The sequence below is a fragment of the Ruditapes philippinarum genome, unplaced genomic scaffold (genome assembly GCF_026571515.1).
Source record: "Ruditapes philippinarum isolate M1 unplaced genomic scaffold, ASM2657151v2 ctg808_1_1_1_1, whole genome shotgun sequence".
Lineage (NCBI taxonomy): Eukaryota > Metazoa > Mollusca > Bivalvia > Venerida > Veneridae > Ruditapes > Ruditapes philippinarum.
In genome coordinates, this window is record NW_026867265.1 from 189047 (window position 1) to 210318 (window position 21272).

General features: G+C 32.2%; 1 protein-coding gene across 7 annotated transcripts in view; it reads right to left on the reverse strand.

The window, feature by feature from the left end:
- The window catches only part of LOC132735453 (choline transporter-like protein 1), an 80241-nt gene that overhangs the window by 10163 nt on the left and 48806 nt on the right, over positions 1-21272 (reverse strand). For 6 of the 7 annotated variants that reach the window (XM_060722404.1, XM_060722405.1, XM_060722406.1 and 3 more), the window contains 5 exons: positions 10895-11061; positions 5856-5945; positions 5348-5493; positions 3986-4172; positions 3102-3267 (listed from right to left, as the gene is read on the reverse strand). In XM_060722404.1, the coding sequence (XP_060578387.1) occupies positions 3102-3267; positions 3986-4172; positions 5348-5493; positions 5856-5945; positions 10895-11061 (756 nt within the window). Of the gene's footprint in view, positions 1-3101; positions 3268-3985; positions 4173-5347; positions 5494-5855; positions 5946-10894; positions 11062-16168; positions 16336-21272 lie in introns of all 7 variants that reach the window. The other variant, XM_060722408.1, reaches the window with a different exon arrangement.

Genomic DNA, 21272 nt, shown 5'->3' on the forward strand with positions numbered 1-21272 from the left:
GAATGGTGCACCAATAATCAAAAACAGTCAAAACAAACATATGATTGACTGTTTATGAAGACGTCATTTGCCTTACATGGATTTGATAAAATAAAATTATCAGTAAACAGTCAAGTGTGATAACTGTAACTGTAAAATATAACTGTTGTAATTTTTATTTACATCTCAGCATTGTACAGACATTTTATACACAACATTAAAGACAACTTTTACAGCATTAAAGTACAATGCCACTCCAACATGGGGTTATAAGTGACAAAAGCTGTTTATTATGTAGGGATTAATAATATATCAGATTTTTTTTGCTATGATAATTGTGCTTTTGTGTGACTGAGTGCATTTAATTAAGATTTATATTATAATAACAATATTAACATAAATGAGAGCACATTATAGTATTTATTACATACTAAAGTAAAAGATTGAAGAATCAATGATAAAATAAACCATGTCATTTCTAATCATCTTTCTTTTGTTCTTGTATTTGATTCTTTACCACATTCATAATGCAAGATAAATCAAGTGCAAAGAAGAGTGATCCCTCTTTCTATATTGTTGACAAGCCAACAAAATTATTACCTCTGAATTGTTACACAATTAGAAGAATTTAATCACTGTTTTTAAATTTGAAATACCTTAAAAACTGCAAATAAAGTGAAAATAAACATGGCAGATTAATTTCCCCTATACAGTAGCTAACACAGCATTGCCATATCAATCAAAGTGTTCTACAACCTAAAAGATTTCTTCAATAATCTTTTTTTTTTGTAAAAGATAATTTCCTCACATTAAAATTGATTCATAATTATAGTTTGAGTATTGATTTTGTTGGAACAATTAACAATATTAATTAGTTATTCTATTTTCAGGTTTGTATCAAAAGATTAAATTCTATAATTGTTGCAGGTTACAATGGGAAAAATGTACAATTCTTGTAAAACAATGCGGGTAATCTGAAAATCTAAAACAAAAACTATGTAAACAAAAGTACAACATATCATCAAAGCCTTACAGATGCCGGGAGTCTGAATTACTGTAGTATGCACTTTTATATACTATAGTCAATATGTTCATATTGTTGGTTTGGTCCTTCAATGCTGACTTAATTAATTTAATAAAAGCAGATATAATCATGTTTTACTATTTTAGTGTTTAAGTCACTGCCTCACAGGATACTATGAATGCAAGATGACGGACACACAGAAAATATAAACCATCATAATAAAAGGACATTGAAAAGATAAACATTTACCTTGAGAAATACCAGGTAGCTGCAGACCCACAAATGACAAGTTGATAAACATTTACCTTGAGAAATACCAGGTAGCTGCAGACCCACAAATGACAAGTTGATAAACATTTCCCTAGAGAAATACCAGGTAGCTGCAGACCAACAAATGACAAGTTGATAAACATTTACCTTGAGAAATACCAGGTAGCTGCAGACCCACAAATAACAAGTTGATAAACATTTCCCTAGAGAAATACCAGGTAGCTACAGACCCACAAATGACAAGTTGATAAAACTTTACCTTGAGAAATACCAGGTAGCTGCAGACCCACAAATAACAAGTTGATAAACATTTCCCTAGAGAAATACCAGGTAGCTGCAGACCCACAAATGACAAGTTAATTAACATTACCCTAGAGAAATACCAGGTAGCTGCGGACCAACAAATGACAAGGTGATAAACATTTACCTTGAGAAATACCAGGTAGCTGCAGACCCACAAATGACAAGTTGATAAAACTTTACCTTGAGAAATACCAGGTAGCTGCAGACCCACAAATGACAAGTTGATAAAACTTTACCTTGAGAAATACCAGGTAGCTGCAGACCCACAAATGACAAGTTGATAAAACATTTACCTTGAGAAATACCAGGTAGCTGCAGACCCACAAATGACAAGTTGATAAAACATTTACCTAGAGAAATACCAGGTAGCTGCAGACCCACAAATGACAAGTTGATAAACATTTACCTTGAGAAATACCAGGTAGCTGCAGACCCACAAATAACAAGTTGATAAACATTTCCCTAGAGAAATACCAGGTAGCTGCAGACCAACAAATGACAAGTTGATAAACATTTACCGGAGAAATACCAGGTAGCTACAGACCCACAAATGACAAGTTGATAAACATTTACCTTGAGAAATACCAGGTAGCTGCAGACCCACAAATGACAAGTTGATAAACATTTACCTTGAGAAATACCAGGTAGCTACAGACCCACAAATGACAAGTTGATAAAACTTTACCTTGAGAAATACCAGGTAGCTGCAGACCCACAAATAACAAGTTGATAAACATTTCCCTAGAGAAATACCAGGTAGCTGCAGACCCACAAATGACAAGTTGATAAACATTTACCTTGAGAAATACCAGGTAGCTGCAGACCCACAAATGACAAGTTAATTAACATTACCCTAGAGAAATACCAGGTAGCTGCGGACCAACAAATGACAAGTTGATAAACATTTACCTTGAGAAATACCAGGTAGCTGCAGACCCACAAATGACAAGTTGATTAACATTACCCTAGAGAAATACCAGGTAGCTGCGGACCAACAAACGACAAGTTGATAAACATTTACCTTGAGAAATACCAGGTAGATGCAGACCCACAAATGACAAGTTAATTAACATTTCCCTAGAGAAATACCAGGTAGCTGCAGACCCACAAATGACAAGTTGATAAACATTTACCTGGAGAAATACCAGGTAGCTACAGACCCACAAATGACAAGTTGATAAAACTTTACCTTGAGAAATACCAGGTAGCTGCAGACCCACAAATGACAAGTTGATAAACATTTCCCTAGAGAAATACCAGGTAGCTGCAGACCCACAAATGACAAGTTGATAAACATTTACCTGGTGAAATACCAGGTAGCTGCAGACCCACAAATGACAAGTTGATAAACATTTACCTTGAGAAATACCAGGTAGCTGCAGACCCACAAATGACAAGTTGATAAACATTTCCCTAGAGAAATACCAGGTAGCTGCAGACCCACAAATGACAAGTTGATAAACATTTACCTAGAGAAATACCAGGTAGCTACAGACCCACAAATGACAAAATGATAAACATTTACCTGGCGAAATACCAGGTGGCTACAGACCCACAAATGACAAGTTGTTGACAGGCGATGATAAATTCACTTGTCCATATTAGACCAACAAGATGGTACCACCACATATACGATACTGTCTCATGTTCCTTATATGTCACATAGCCGTCAGCATTCATGCTTGGTTTCTCTGTAAAGATAGATAGGTTGAATTATTTCAAAATTAACTCAATGTTCATGCATAATAAAATGTATAAACAAAAGAAATAAAGTTGAGGGTTAATTTCCTATGTTTTCCCTATAACAGGCCAATTGAAATTAAAATATAATATGTTTTACACAGGAAATCCTCCACTTAATTACATATTAGAAATAACGAAGTGTTAAGAAGAATGATCAAAAGTCAAAATGAAGTGAATAAGAATTTTAAACTCACTGTGTATAACTGATCATTTAATAGAGAATAAAATGAGCCATGTCACGACAAAACAAACATAATGGGTTTGCGACCAGCATGGATCAAGACTAGCCTGCGCATCCGTGCAGTCTGATCAGGATTCATGCTGTTCACTTACCAACCCTATTTCATGTAGAGAAACTGATAGCAAACAGCATGGATCCTGATCAGACTGCGCTGATGCGCAGCCTGGTCTGGATCCATGCTGGTCGCAAACCCATTATGATGGTTTGTTCTTGACACGGCTCAAATGTTTTATTTGGCGTAAGTGCTTTAAGGTATTCCAAGGGTCCTAAATTAAACATTTGACAGTTGAGTATATTTATAAAATGTAGAATCTGACTTTATGATACAATATGCCAGTAATTTAGAACACTTTTGCCTCATTTACACAAACTGCCAAATAAAGAAGCATCTTAGACTTAATAAAATATAAAATATATCAGTATACCTGCTGTAGAAAGGAAGGCAAGAACTATCACCCAGTACATGAAGAAGCCCATCAGAATTAAGAATGTCCATACAGGTTGTAGCAGTAGACAAGGCATGGCAGCCATACAAGCTCCTGCCTCATGAAACAATGCTACAACTAGGGAAATACGCTTCCTCATCACTAATATCACCAACAATAATATCACCTGAAATATATTTATATATAATTGAGCCATGCCACGACAAAACCAACATAATGGGTTTCTGCGCAGTCTGATCAGGATCCATGCTGTTTGCTATCAGTTTCTCTACTTGTTATAGGGTTTGTAAGCGAACAGCATGTTGGTTTTGTCGTGACGCGGCTCATATTATATTATAGTCTCCATCTGTAGTATAAGTAAAATTAAATGAAATCTCTAAATAAATATCAAACAAAATTCAAATCAATAAGCTTTTTAAGCCATTTATATAATAATAATAATAATAATATAAAATAAGTTTAAAGTACAGTCTACCATCACATAATTATAGCTGTAAAAGATGAAAAATACAGGAAATATGCTCATACATACATGTAATACAATTTGTATGAAAACCTTGTGAAATTTATCTTATCATTAATAATTATTTGAATTTCCTTTTTTAAGAATATGAATTTCTTTTTTTTTTATAGGAAAGTACCATAAACTCTTTTACCCCTAGCATAGTAATTTTATATGCCACCTGTATACAGCTTGGTTAGCCTACATTTTCATCTGCTATCTAAAATGGCTCTATACTGATTCTACTAGCTTCCATATAATATTCATTTTAAATTGAAATTCCATTTAATAGACAGCTTTTACTATCAACAGAAGAAAAAATTTCAGAAGGTTAACTAAATGTCTCTGCAAACAGGTAACATAAGTTATGACAATATATACAATATACATGCCAGATACATTTATAATATTCTATAGAATGTAAAATGTAAATATCTCATTTGAACTTTCAAGACTTACCATTCACCACCATTAAATATAGTGGTATTTACATCACCATGCCAACCTTTTTACAGACATTATAATTCACTTTTCCAGGGGGTTAGCTCTGCAGACATATTGCACTTTTCTGTAGCTTTAATTTTTAGCTTTAAAGCAAATGCCATTTCAAAAGGAAAATATTATATTTATTACTCCCCTCTAATTGCAATAATGTACTAAGTCGAGTAATGGAATTCTACAAGGAATAAATTTCCTTCATAAATTATTCATTAAAGGAGAAAACAATTTCTTTCCCTGAGAAAATGTATGCAATAGATGTCTGTATGTAGGACCTGCTAGGCTAGAAGTATTATTTGTGAAGAACAAGCTGGGAATTTTGAGCAGATTCCTATACTTACTGTCAACACAGTGGCAATTATAGAGTAGATAAGAAAGGCCCTCTCACTGTTTATTTCTACATCTAACAATGGCAAGTTGATAGCATCGTCTTCTTCAAGTTTTTTACGGAATCCATAATATGTCCACCATAAAAACGCTGTTCCAGCTGTATTATAGAAGGTAAGAGTAGCATGATATCATAATCTCCACTAATTTAGCCACGTCACGAAAAAACCAACATAGTGCGTTTGCAACCAGCATGGATCCAGCAGTGTGATCAGTTTCTTATCAGTTTCTCTACTTGTAATAGGGTTGGTAAGCGAACAGCATGGATCCTGATCAGACTGTGCGGATGCGCAGGCTGGTCTGGTTCCATGCTGGTCGCAAACACACTATGTTGATTTTGTCGTAACGCGGCTCAATTGTCAATTCATTCATTTCTCAGTAGTGAAATATCTAAGTCATCAATTCTTTTAAAATTTTAGGTTTTTTTTCAAACAAATCACTAGCCACACAGACTAAACTTACCTATAGATCCCAATATAGCCACAGCTAAAATCACCCAGACAATTGCTGATGCTAGAAACCTGATCAACAACACCATTACTCCAGAAAATGCTGGAATAAAAAATAACATGAAAACATTAAATTACAATATTCTTTACATTTCATATCCTTAATTCACAATACAGTCTCATCTGTCTAAAAGGTCCATCCTATAAACAGCAAAAAATATGCCATGTCACTGTTGATAGGTCGACTCATTAACACAGGATTGACTATAAATATCAGATAGTTAATAATTTATTCTTCTTTATGAGCCTACAGACATTTAATCAGGTAAAATTCAGTAAACACTGAACAAAAATAATTGTTTTATTACTGTAGATGTTAAAGTATATCATGCCTTAAAAGATTTGTACATTATTAAAACAAGAAATTTATGAATTTATTAAAACAAGAAATTTATGAATTTCAGAATTTATGAGGTAGAGACACATGACAATATAACCACAACCATGATGTGTCTCATATCAAAATTATAGTTTTATATCATTAATCAGACAGTCTCAGTCATTTATGTTAGAAAATACAGAATAACAGTCTGTTATATGGTATCAATGACCAAACCCAGTCTAATTAAGTACATAGTACAGTAACAATCTATTATAAAATAAATTATTGTAAAACAGTCTCCTAGCCTACTTTGATAACCCAGTCTACTTTGATACAGATATCTGTAACCCAGCCTACTTTGATATAGATTTCTGTAACCCAGTCTACTCTGATAAAAATAACTGTAACCCAGTCTTCTTTGAAACAGACATCTCTAACCTAGTCTACTTTGATACAGATATCTGTAACCCAGTCTACTTTGATACAGATATCTGTAACCCAATCTGCTTTCATACAGATATCTGTAACAAAGTCTACTTTGATACACATATCTGTAACCCAGTCTGCTTTGATACAGATATCTGTAACCCAGTCTACATTGATGATACAGATTTCTGTAACCCAATCTACTGTGATACAGATTTCTGTAACCCAATCTATTTACTGCAATTTTTTGTAATAAAGTCTATTATAGTACATGTTACTGCAATTTGGTCTCTTTGGTACAGATTTCTGTAAGCTAGTATAATTTGATAGTAAGAAAACTATTCTTTAATACAGGTTACTGTAACAATAATCTGTGTTAAATTTGTTTACTTAAAATTAACATACAAAATATAAAAGTCATTAGAAATGTAACTTAAATAAAAACACCACAAACACACCCGCATACATGTAAAAGAATGAAGATTAGGTAATAAAGGTTTATTGTAAGTGTATACTTTACAAGGGTATCAGTAACTATGCACCTGTCATTTGAAGTATATACATGCAATTTCAAAACACAATTGAAACTTTTTTTAAAATGTGAACATACTAATGATAAAATACAGACATACAGTGGCGATGGCTAAATATATATATTACTACAGAAATATAGGTGACCGGGAGTGTCCATGCAAACAAGGCAACAAGCAAAACAGAACAGTTTTATAGAAATAGTAAAGAAGAGTATAAAATTGGCATATTCGAGAAAGTTTTCAGTGACCATTTTCTTCCTACATAGATAATCCCTGTAAGAAAACTTACTTTACAAAAGTATACCTATATATAATCTAATAACTTTGATACAAGTACATGTGTAACTACATATAATCTAATAACTTTTAAGTTAATATTACTGGATCTTATTTTAGATTCAAGCAAATATGCAAGTTTAAAACATTTAATTTGTGATGTAAATGGTTTACATTCCTGCAGCAGACAATTTCAGTAACTAAAATATACTTTTAATGCTTCACCTTACCATCAATTACTCAAGATTCCAAATTCTACAGAAATAGTTGACAACATGAAAATATAATGATTATTTTTGCCTTTTTGTACTTTAATTTTACCCAACCCAGCCCTATAATTACTGGAGACAAAAGTATCCTATTATTTATTGTTCTGATGAAAAAACCGGCAGCGTGCCTAACAGCACTGTGTGTTTACTTGATTTATATCTCGCCTTTATTCTCACCATGTAATCAATAGAACTCAATGGTCATAAAAAACAGTTATATATTATAATTACTAGTAATGAGGTATACAGACCAATTTATCATCCGATACTTCCCAATATTGTCAACCAAAATGGAAGCTAATAAACATAGGTTCTCAATAAGTGGCCTAAGATTACCAGCTATGATAAAATATTCCCAAACATTTACAGAACTTGATCTTCATATAAAACTATGAGAAGATTTTTTATGGAGTTTATACTGGCAATTCAAAAGCTATTATTTCAAAGACTTTATGCAATATTTGTTAATGGTTTTTGATATATATAGAACTTCAATTTACATTTTAAATTTACATTTCCTAGTAAACAACTAAGATGAAGGTGGGATTATTACATTGAGATGAAAAGTCATCTAAAATGGTGGCTGAATCAATAACAAATGTCTATTATAATTGTTACAATGTAAATAAATCCATGAAAAAAAAATGAAGAAAAAAAATCCATAAAATGCCTAAAACCATATGGAAAATGTGCCTTAAATTATACAAAGGAGCCTATTTGTACATCTTGCTCATGAGAAAAATCCTTCTTTAACTACATATAACTGCATTAAGAATTATTGTAATTAATAAATCAATTTTGGTTAAAAACTTGTCACTATATCAATGACAAGTGCCTATTAACTGTTAAATCCTTGAGAAAAATTCCTTCCTTAAGATAAATCAAGTTGTTATCCCTGAAAAGCCATAAAAATTGCCATGCTGTTATAAAAGGCTTGGTTAAAATACATAGATTATTGAAATCATAAACGCCCCTATGTAAAATTCATTGTGAATATCTTATCCTTAAGCTACCATGCGGACAACCTTAATTGTTCATATCCCTGCTAAGTTTAAGCAAAATCTGCATCACTAGTGTTAGATTGCGTTCACAAAATTTCTACATAGTATATAGTGAAAAAAATCAACAAAGGGCCATAATTCTGTTAAATTTGGTTGCAGCAAAAATTCCTTCCTTTACTACCATCTACACATTAAGGTTGTTCATCCCTGTAAGTTTAAGCAAAATCTGCCATCCGGTTTAAGAGGAGTTGCGTTCACAAAAATTTCTACATAGTATATAGTGAAAAAATCAACAAAGGGCCATAATTCTGTTAAATTTGGTTGCAGCGAAAATTCCTTCCTTTACTACCATCTACACATTAAGGTTGTTCATCCCTGTAAGTTTAAGCAAAATCTGCCATCCGGTTTAAGAGGAGTTGCGTTCACAAGATTTCGGGACGTACGGACGGACTGACGGACGGACAAGTGCAACGCTATATGCTCCCACATTGTGGGGGCATAAAAATGAAGAAAAAAAATCCATAAAATGCCTAAAACCATAGGAAAATTGTGCCTTAAATTTACAAGAAGACTATTGTACGATCTTCCTCATGAGAAAATACCATGTCTTAACTATATATACTGCATTAAGAATATATTGTACCATAATATTTGGTTAAAACTGTCATATATCAATGAAATTGCTTATATAACTGAATAAATCTATTAGAAGAATTGCCATAAAGGAAATCAAATGCTTATACTGCTGAAAAGCCATAAGAAAATATAGAAGTGAAGCTAGTTGATAATAAAGCTGGTGCTGTAAATACATAGACTGATCTGATCAGTATAACTGACACTTTAGTAATAATTCATTGTGATATATCTATATCAAAAGCTACCTGGTGCAATTATTGCTTCATATCCCCTACAAAAAGCTAATAGTGTGCTGCCTTATAATAAATCAGCAAGAACTCACTATGTGATTTATTTTGTTTTAAAATCCACAGATCAGTGGATGAGTTATCAAGAAGCAAATTATTTTAATATAGCTGGATGTCAAATAAACCCATAGTTGTTTATAAAAGTGCTTTGGATATATGTGCTTGAAAAGGAATGTTGCAATACATGAGCGAAATTTTTAATTTTGTGCCTGAACTACTGTTATTCTATTGTACCTCCTCTACATTTAGTGGAAGGCGACTTAATTCTATTGGTCTGTGAAACAATGCCAAAGGATCTGGAGAGAGTAAAGAAAGAATGAAATAAGATTTGTTCACTCAAAACAGGGAAATAATCACCCAATTACCATGACACATACACTGCCCCAGTATTATATACAAAACTAACTTTTCTAGAATTGTTAATTCTACACAGTACAATGTAAAATTAGTAAATTGTTTAAAATTCCTACATTTTTTCAGTCAGTAACTTGAAGAAAATATCAATTTGTTTGAATGTTCATGTAATAACTTTTTTGATTTTGATATCACAATTCACATTATGTCTTTATTAAAGTAGCCCATTGAGCTGATAGGGTATAATGGCATTTGTTCAGTACTGTTTATTGTCAGCTTTAGAGCATGTAAAAGTGAGCAGTAAACCATGCTGGCTGGCCTGGCTCTTTACCAATGCCATTACAAGGCCATGCTTTTCAGAAATTAAATCTACAGTCAAGTCAGTCAGTTTATCTAGATTGTGAACTAATATAAACATTTTTCCATATGTTTGAACTCCCTTTATCAATGAACCATCTGTTATCTTTTTCAAACTATAACTGTGAAGCTGTCTTTTAAAATTTCAAAGGTATTGACAATCCAAATAAAATCTTTTAAATAAATTAAATTAAATGCCGTGAAACTGATTTTGTTGTTAGGTTTAGGAAAGCTTAATATATAAGGACAGCTATTTTATATGTATGTATAGTAAAACAAACATTTCCTTCTAATTTATTTTAAAGTATCACATGATTTCTCATAAAATTTATTTGGACAGTGTATGATATGATGGTGAGAGTTAGTTCCCTTTATAAGGTATACTTTTTGGAAAAAAACTCAGTGAGTATAAAAGCTCAGGCATTATATTCATCACAATCGTGCAAAACTATTGTAGCTAAGTATATATCATATAATATACAGTCACATGATAAACAATAGTTTTGAACTGATGTGACAAGATCACCGTACCTACGGCAACGAAACACAATACCAGCATCTCCTTCCAGCTAGAATATAGGTCGCTGAGAACTTTCTGGAATAAGTCACTCGTGTTAAGAAAGCTTATGATATCAGACGATACATTCGAAGCAAGGGAGATCAGGTTGGTGGGAATGCATCGATTCAGGAGGGGTCGACTGAAATTAACAATTTGAAAAATAAAAAAAATTACCACCTAACGAAAAAAAATGTGAAAAATAAAACAAAGTTTGTACTTGGGATTTGGTTTCTAAATACTTTTTTCTTTTTTTCTGTAAAAAATACATATATAATAACAGATATGTGAGCAAATATTGCCTTTTACGGACAACAAATTCAGTATAAGCCTATTTAGTTCTAAAACACTGACTATGTAGACATTTTGATTGCACACATTTTACCACCAGACAAATAATTGCTGCCTTACTTAAAAGTTTACACGATCTCATAAATATACGTCTCCTCAATTAAAAACCTCTCATCTTTTAAAAGAAGCATCTTGCATGTGAAGGTTTCTATCAGAAAGATAACCATAAAACCAGAAAAAAAAAAACTTAAATTTGTCAAAAAAAGAAAAGGGAAAATTTGTACAATTTGTCAATGTTTATTAATTAGTTTATATACTAAATTCTAAGAACAATCAAACCATTACAGATTCTGTGAAACTCTGATTACAGATACTAATTATGTTTTGTATATTGGTTTATCTTAATTGAATTCAAAAGGTCAGATTCATAATGAATGTAAAAATTGAAATTAACTTTTCCTTGACAATTTTTCCTTGTTTCTTAATAATTATTCTTGAAGTGTATAGTTTACAAAGCTAATATTTGTGGTGTTAATTACAGAATTACAGGAACTGTATTGGTTAACTTATTTATCAAGTAGTTTATTTGACAACAACAAATTTCATATGTTTGCAAGAAGTGATTATTTATGAGTGTATCACCTTGAGAACAAGCAGTATTGTCACTCAAGATAAAACAGTTTTGTAAATTTACCATCTAAGCTGCTGTTCTTGTCTCATGAACAAATTATAAATTATTTCTAGCTGCTAATTCCCTGTAGATGTGATACAGTCATCATATATAGATATATATCCGTGCCCCTCACACAGACACATTATACAAGATCGGTGAAACAAAAGCCCCTGGATATTTCTACTATATATACATGGCTTGTGCAGGCTTTTGAAAGAGGAATTTATAAAGACTGCTTTCTAATTATTCTGTCTATATTCTACAGTATCTCAACAACAGACCATGTCATTCCCTCACCATATATAACACAAGTTGACCTTGAAATTTCATTTGTTTATATATTTTTGTTTTTTGCCCTTCACATTTCATGTATAAAATTTGACCTTGACATTTCAGAGAGTAATGTAAGAGTGTTGTTACTATGGTAACTGATGTAACCATGGAAATGATTTTAACATTTCCTGTATCTTTATATATGCTACAAAAAGTGATCTTATTTTATTTGACATGACTGTGAAAGTTAATATTATTGATAAATTTTTTACCCTTGTACCTCTTGCATCATTCAGAAATCAGTTTTGATGGAAAAATCAACGTAAAATAGTGATTTTTGGCAATTTTTAGATGTCCCCTCCTTGCCATGGTAACAGGAAATTTAAGATTGAGTCTGCAGTTACAAAGGCTGTGGTCCAGTCAACATTTGTGACAAGTTTGAACTATATTGAAACATCTTTTATAGTTTCATAGCAATTTGAACTTGTAACATGAAAACAGCCATTTTTCACAAAATGCTCATGAAGTAATGGGTTAAATTGATTTTTGAGAAATTTATATGAAACAAGATTTCTTTTTTTTTTCCATTCAAGCCATTTACATATGGAAAATAATTACTATATGCTTATAATTTTCCATAAATTAACCAAATAAGTCAAATATATATTAATATATTAAAATGTGTTAATAATTGTTCAACATAAAATGAGCTGCGTCAAGACAAAACCAACATTGAGCGTTTGCGACCAGCATGGATCAAGACCAGCCTGCGCATCCCCGCAGTCTGATCAGGATCCATGCTGTTCGCTTACAAACCCTATTACAAATTGAGAAACTGATAGGGAACAGCATGGATCCTGATCAGACTGTGCGGATGCTGGTCGCAAACGCACTATGTTAGTTTTGTCGTGACGCGGCTCAAATCTCTTTTCCGCGTACATCGTCTCATATTTTATAGGAGAGGTTTTCAAGGAATTCAATACATGTGATTGAAATAAGATACAGGGTGGCCGTAATTTATTGACATGTCTTTCATTTTCAAATTAATCACCAATAAAATACGAAATATGAAAATAATATGAGCAATAAATCATTTTTATGATGGATGAAACAATCTATAATTCCCTCATAGTTATGATATATAGTTCTTAGTTAGAATCTTTATATTTGATATCTGAACATCTTCATTTAAATTTCTTATTGGAATACAACATTACGCAATAAACTGGACTGATACAACCAAACAGTATATCATTCTCATGTTTATGTTAATATCTTTATATCACATATATATCACACATATATCACACATATATACATGCATGTTTATATCTTTCTTAAAGCAGCACACCTGCTGATATAAGAACAAATTTTCAAAAAACCCAACTAAAGTAAAAAAAATTCATGATTTTAGAAATGTATAGACATCTAAATTTCAAGAGACCCTTTGCATGTAATATACAGAATGAGACACAATCTACTAAATTAATTGTCATATTTCTACCTGATTATTAGGTAATATTCCTGCACAAATTTGACATGTTATTGGTGATTTCTGTAAATAGTTAAATGCCACACACAATGTTGAATCACACTTAAATTTACACTTGACAAAATTTTGACAATTTTTAAAATGTTCATGTTTCTAACACGAACATGGAGGTCCGTATTGCTTCAGACAGCTACAGAAATATATGGTATAGCAACACTATGTCTTTCTGTTGGTCAAGTTCATATACAGATTAAATGTTAAGGACATTTCCTCACATGTACTACATTCAACATTTTTAATTGATTCTAAAATGATATATTTCATTGTTTTGAGCAAAAATCGTATTCTTATCGATGAAAAATTAACTTTCATGTGCACTTGCAAATTTTTGCGAGTACCAGAATGAAATTTTAACTTGCAAAAGCCAAACTTAACTTGCATTTTCAACAATATATAATTGATATACAAGATGTTTATAATTGTTAGCAGAAATTGAATTTTTTGTTACCCATGCTGCCAGTGCAATATCAGCCAGCACATTGTTTGGATCATCAACTTAAATATGCTGTTTTGCCTCATTTTGATTGCGAAACAAGAACATGTTTGTTAAACACAAATGCCCCCGGCTCAGATTTGTGTCAGTAACAATATTTAAAAAAAAAATTTAACCTTTAGGAAAATAGTAAAAAATGAATAAAGGCTGTATGAGCAAAAGTGTAAAAATCCAATTTTAGCACTGTTGACCTTGACCCAACTGACCCCTACCTCCATCCAAATGAGAATACCTCAATTTTATGCTCCTACAAAATATATAAGACATATGTGGATAGAATAAGGTTAATACACCTGTAAAAGTGTAAAAAACCTATTTTTGACATTGGTGACCTTGACCCAAATGACCCCTTACTAAAGGAAAAGGAAGAGGACCTTCCTTGGTATGACTATTATAAACAATTTTACATGAAAGACATTAACTTAAAAATAAAGGCTGTATGAGCAGAAATGTTTAGATTTATTTTTTTACACAAGTGACCTTGACCTGGAGACGCCTAACGCCACAAAAAACTAGAGGACCGTTAAAGGTATGCACCTACCAAATATGAAAGATATCATTAAATAAATTAAGTAATTAGGTAAAATTTTTTGGTAAATCCAACTTGGCTGAATAGGTTAACCATTCAAGGCCCTATTTTCAAAGTGATAAAAAGGGAAATTACTGGGAAAATGGATGGCACATTTATATAACTTGGCAATATCATGTACATTGTATTGATAAGTAAGTGTGAAAATTATTAAGCCATTACTTCAGATAGAACATAAGATATTTCCAACTTGCCGGTTTAGGTTAACCATTATTCATTTTCTAAGTGCTTAAAAGGGCCATAACTTGGTGCAAATAGAAGCCATAGTTATGTAACTTGCCCAGATCATATACTTTGTATGGATTAGTAAGTGTGTAAATTATGAAGCCATTGGTACAGGTAGAACTCAAGAAAAATCCAACTTGCCGTTCTAGGTTAACCTCGTACAGACAGATGGACGGACGGTTCAATTACTATATGGCCGGGGCATAAAAACTCTAATAACTATAGCGGTATAAAGGGTAGGGGCAAAAAGCAAACATTGGAAGCTATTTCAAATTAAATGTTCTGATTCATACACATGAGTTTTCAATATTCATTCATCATTTATAAGCCAAATAAACAACAAAGTTATCATTAGTATTACAATCTGTCAAACTTTAAAACATTCAAATATAAAAACTTAAAATATCAATCAAAAGAGGCTAAATATCTTCTTCCTTCAGCTGCTGATGTTAAATTAACAGTACTTGTTTTGTAAAAAACCTGATTATATGTCCAGTGTGCAACCAAAATGTCATAACAGTCTGTGTCTTTATAAAATATTCTTTATTCATTTTTAAATCTATTTAATATATTCATGAACCATGTGATAAAAAATCCAAACCAAGTACAAACAGTGACATATGAACCAAAACTGAACCTTTATATACAAGCTGTTTTGTTTTTGTTATGTAGATTTCATAGTAATATATAAATGTATAAATTTCTGGTATAACATATTTTATAAATTAGTATTTATAATAGCAGATGTTTGCAAGTTTTGAGTACAACAGTTTTATAATTTTTTTTCAAGTACCAATCTCTAATACTACAAGTGTATCAAAACAAGAACATGTCCAAATTCGAACATAAAGATGATTTTTTTCTTAAATGTATAATTTGTCTACAGAAGCAATTTCACATACATTCTTAGTAAGACCTTGTGTATCTCAAATTTCCAGAATGGTCTAAAAACTTAATTCCATAACAATTAAAACTTTTATATCCTCCTGAACGTAAGTTACTTGAGCCTGATGACAGGCCTTCTTTTACTTCATAACAAGTTCATTTATTCTTAACATTCAAAACAAATCAGCTAATATAAAAGGTTCAATTACAACACAAAATGCAGAGTGAACAAAAATAACATGAACAGTGAACAAGTTATGTTGAGTACCTATAGAAAATAAAGTAAGCAACATCATTTCCTTCCAGGCATTAACTAGATCACTGAGCACCTTGTGAAATATGTCTCGCGAGTTTAAATAAGCTATCAATGAATTCTGTATATCAAAGCTTAAAGTTGTCAACTCCTTCGGAATACACACATGTAGTAATGGGACGCTGAAATATATCAGATCTATTATAGCTTTCACATTACTATAATTCAAAACATACAACATTGGTATACACACTCAGTCAAACTTTCTTGACTATTCACCTTACAGACTAAGTTTATATTGCATTGATAATTATAAATTTTGTCTGGAAAAATCATAAAATGAAGTATCCTGATTTCTTACATTCTTTCTCAACCAATGAAAATAGTTGTGTTTTTTTTTCAAAGAAATTGTTAACAAGTCACTGTTTTAGTATCTACAGTTTGTGAAATCTAAAATCTTGAGATCACTTTTTTCCTCTGATTTCATTATCATAAAAATCTTATGCCACCAATGTGTGTTTACATTCATTTCTGATACAAGTACTTATATAGCAAACTTTTTTTCAAATGTAATGAAACAACTGATTCTTTTAACATCATCACAGCAACCAGAATTTTGTTAACAGGATTATAATAGGACTGAACAAACAATAGCATAAAGCCCTATCAGTGTGCATCAATGTACATGTTGACCTGACTCTATAATACTGTTGGCAGAAATTGTTACAGTTGCTAGTTAACAAAGGGCACATTCTAGCTTTTCTGGTGGACAAAGACATTGCATGGCCAGCCATACATTATTTCACTCATGAGCAGGCACCTGAGTACAACCATGGACCTTCCTTAAACTAGCAACATGAAAGAATACATTGTCCCTGGCAGGATTTGAACCAACAACAGTGAGGGGTACATGAGTGTCTGTAATAGCTTAGTGACAGAGGCCCCTAGCTTCCATGATTTCCAATTGTAAATAAAACATAATGCAGTCTACAGTATTAACATTAACAATTGATACATAACAATTCCTTCTATATATTTCATGTTTCACTTTCATTTTAATGCTGAAATAAAGCCTAAAACCCTTGAATAATTGAAACCAAATATTGATTTATAAAGTCTGAACCTGAGGTAACAAACAGAACGTTTTTAACACATGTTATAACTTTCCAAGAATTTATATTTTATTTCAAGAGATTTTTACTAACATGCAAATGTTTGAGAGAATTTTAAAGTGATCTGTTTTAATGCTTTCACCATAGAATTTACTCTTACATTAATGATGGCCTATTTCCCTAGAGTAAAATATCACATATTTCTTTACACAGATCTTGAGATCAAATACAGAATGTTGAATTAACAATACATGGGAGAATAGTTAATGTCAGCTTTAGTTTTAATAGACAATTAAAGTTGATCCACTTGTTCATTTCAAAGAAATCTATATATTTACTAACAGGAAACAACTCTGTACTCAGACTCTTGGAAAAAAGACTTTCATTGAAATGTTAACAGATTTATATTGCTATGCAGTTTTAGAGCACTTGAGGTCCATTGGTAACTGAAATGGCACATCTATTTAGTGCTGCCATTATATATATATTGAGCTTTATCATATCAGTGATTTTGATATAATATATGTAAAGTTGTAATTTTAGATGTTCATAATTTTGCATCATATACATACAATACTTAGTCCCCTCATGGCTATGAGCTAGATGATTTAATATGAGAATATTAATGAATATATGTTATGGTATTCATTCATGTAACACATCATATATGTAAAAGACAACAAGGCAGGTCATTATTTAAAAACAAGATTGCATTTGAGAAAATGCTATGCCACCGCATTAATACAACACTAAATAGAAGTGTAGGAACAAATACTGTTGAAGAACAGGTCTTTTATTAACCTCGTATATTATTGTCTGGATGTGCCGGTACAATGCAAAAACCAACGTATTACTATAAACTGCTAGCATTCTTGCAGAAAGATAAGCAGACGACAGCCTAAATTCCATGACTACATCAAAGGACAACACAGTAAGACACTTTGTCAAAATCTAGGTCAGCTGATATCAAAAAGTTCACTTTACATCTTAATCTGTGCACATGGTTCAAAATTTCATAGCTGTACATCAAGGACAAGAAAGTAGGTCACATAATCAAAATCTAGGTCACTTGATATAAAAGTTCAATTTTTACAACTAAAACTGTGCACATGGTCAAAATTTCAATTGCTGTACATCAAAAGGACACGAAAGTAAGTCACTGTCCCTGTGGGCAAGGCAAAATTTTGACCCAAGGATTTAATTAAAAAATCTTGATACAGGTCCCACTAAACAACATTTCAAGTCAAATATCTAAGCTGTAGCTTCTCCATTCAGAAAACATTTTGTTTTAGTTTCTGTTTTTATTATGTGTTCTTAATGAAAATCACTGCCCCCCAGGCAGGGGCCTGATTTTGACACCAGGGGAAAAATTTGAAACAACTTTGGTAGAGGACCTACAGATGAATATTATATAGCAAACATCATAGCTCTATGCCTTGTACCTTCAGACAAAAATAGCTTTTATTTTTTTTTTTTTTACTATATGTACATTATGAAAATCAATGAACCGGGGCGGACCCAATCTTTTTGACCCAGGGCTATAATTTGAACAATCTTAGTAGAGGTTCATTCCCAAAGTCTCATGCCATAAATTTAACCTCTAGCTTTGTCAATTCAGAGAAGAAGGTTTTTCAAGTTTTTTACTGTATACATTTAAGGAAAACTATCGCCTCTAGGGCAGGGCAATTTTTTTAAACTAGGGACATAATTAAAACAACTTTTAGTAGAGGACCCATGGATGATACTATATACGCAAATATCAAAGCTCTAAGCCTTGTACCTTCAGACAAGAAGATTTTTTTAATTTTTACTATATGTACATAGTGAAAATCAACGACCCTTGGGGTGGGGCCAATTTTGACCCCAGGGCTATAATTTGAACAATCTTGCTAGAGGTTCACTACAACAATGTTTCATGCAAAATATCTAACCTCTAGCATTGTCAATTGCTAGAAGAAATGTTTTTAAAGTTTTTTACTGATAAAGTTTTTACAATATACATATAAAGAAAACCAATGACCCCAGGGGCGGGCCGATTTTTGACCCCAAAGCTATAATTTGGAACAATCTTGCTAGAGGTTCACTACACAATGCCTTTATGCAAAATATCAAAGCTCTAGGCCTTTTGGGTTTTTACAAGAAGGTATTTTAAGTTTTTTCCTATATGTACATATAGTTAAATTCAATAACCCCCCGGGCGGGGCCGATTTTGACCCCAGGGCTATAATTTGAACACTCTTGGTAAGGGTCTACAAGGACAATGCCTTATGCAAAATATCTAAGCTCTGGGCCTTTTGGGTCTTTACAAGAAGGTATTTTAAGTTTTACTATATGTACATATAGTGAAAATCAATGACCCCAGGGTGGGGCGATTTTTTGACCCCAGGGCTATAATTTGAACAATCTTGGTAGAGGTCTACCAGACAATGCCTTATGCAAAATATCTAAGCTCTAGGCCTTCTGGGTCTTTACAAGAAGATTTTTTAAATTTATTCTTATAATTCCTTTTGGTTGCCATGGCAACCAGATTTCTGCATGGAATGAAATTCTTTGAACAACTTTGGAAGCCCTTCACCCAAGGATCAATCATGCCAAGTTTGGTTGAAATTGGACAAGTGGTTTTTCACAAGAAGATTTTTTTAAGTTCACTATATAATCTATATAACACACACACACACACAAACAAACACACACACACACAAACAGGTGAATCGCTATATGCCACCGCATCGCAGATGCTGTGGTGGCATAAAAAGCATTTTCTTATATAGAGTTAAAACTTTAAGACTAATTACTTAAATTTCTCAATCTAAAGTTAGTTTGCAGTTAGTGTGACATTTCAGTGAAATATAAAGAGACAGGCTGCAGCTCATAAAGTGAAGTAAAGTACAAATATAGCACATCATGTCAGGCTCATGTGTTTATTACTGTTTGAACAATGACATTAAAGTGGTATTTTAGATGCATCACCGATACATCTAAAATACCACTTTAATGTCATTGTTCAAACAATAATAAACACAGGAGCTGCAGCCCGTCTCTTTAAATTTCACTGTAGAAAATATCTGCCTTCATTCAGGACAATATAAGTAATAGGGAAGGACTACTATGGGGAGAATATTTCATTAGGAAGTATATTATACTGGTAGGTTGTATATTGAGATTTACACGTGCTACCAGTGACTAGAATATATTATCTGGGGTGACATTTAACAGCATCTGTAGACAGAATTTCCTCTCTAATTACAGTATATGGTGACAGAGGTGCAGACAGAACACAGATTTTATATAGATTACATACTAATAAAACATGGCACCATCTACATCTCATGTGTATCAAAGTACCTCACGATACTTACATGACGGTTATATACAGGAATATTATAATAATATCATTATTGGTCTAATTAACTTTTTTAATCATTTAATTAAAAACTGTATAATGACTGGACTTTTAATGCCTTGCTTTAAGTTGGATCAGTCCCTCATTAATACATGGGACTTCAATATCAAACTACATGTAATGCAATTAATCAGCCAAGCCATCAATGTCCAGGACTATAAAATCAATGTCCAGGACTATAAAATCTGGACAAACTTTATGTATATGTAGACTAGCTTGGCTCTATAAAGTGACAAAGGGCACAAGTCTAGTCCCTAATAGCATTCTGGGAGGTTATTGTTTACTGAATAAACATTTTAATTCTTCATAATTATATTTCCATCTTAATAATTATATAAAAACAAGAACATGTTTGTTAAACACAAATGCCCCAGGCTCAGATTCTTGTCAGTAACAATATTTAAAATGGGCAAAAGTGTAAAAAATCTATTTTTAGCACTGGTGACCTTGACCCAACTGACCCCTAACTCCATCCAAAGGAAGAATATCATGCAACTTATTTTCCTACCAAATATGAAATAAATCTGTCAATATATAAAGGCTGTATGGGCAAAAGTGTAAAAATCTATTTTTAGCACTGTTGACCTTGACCCAACTGACCCCT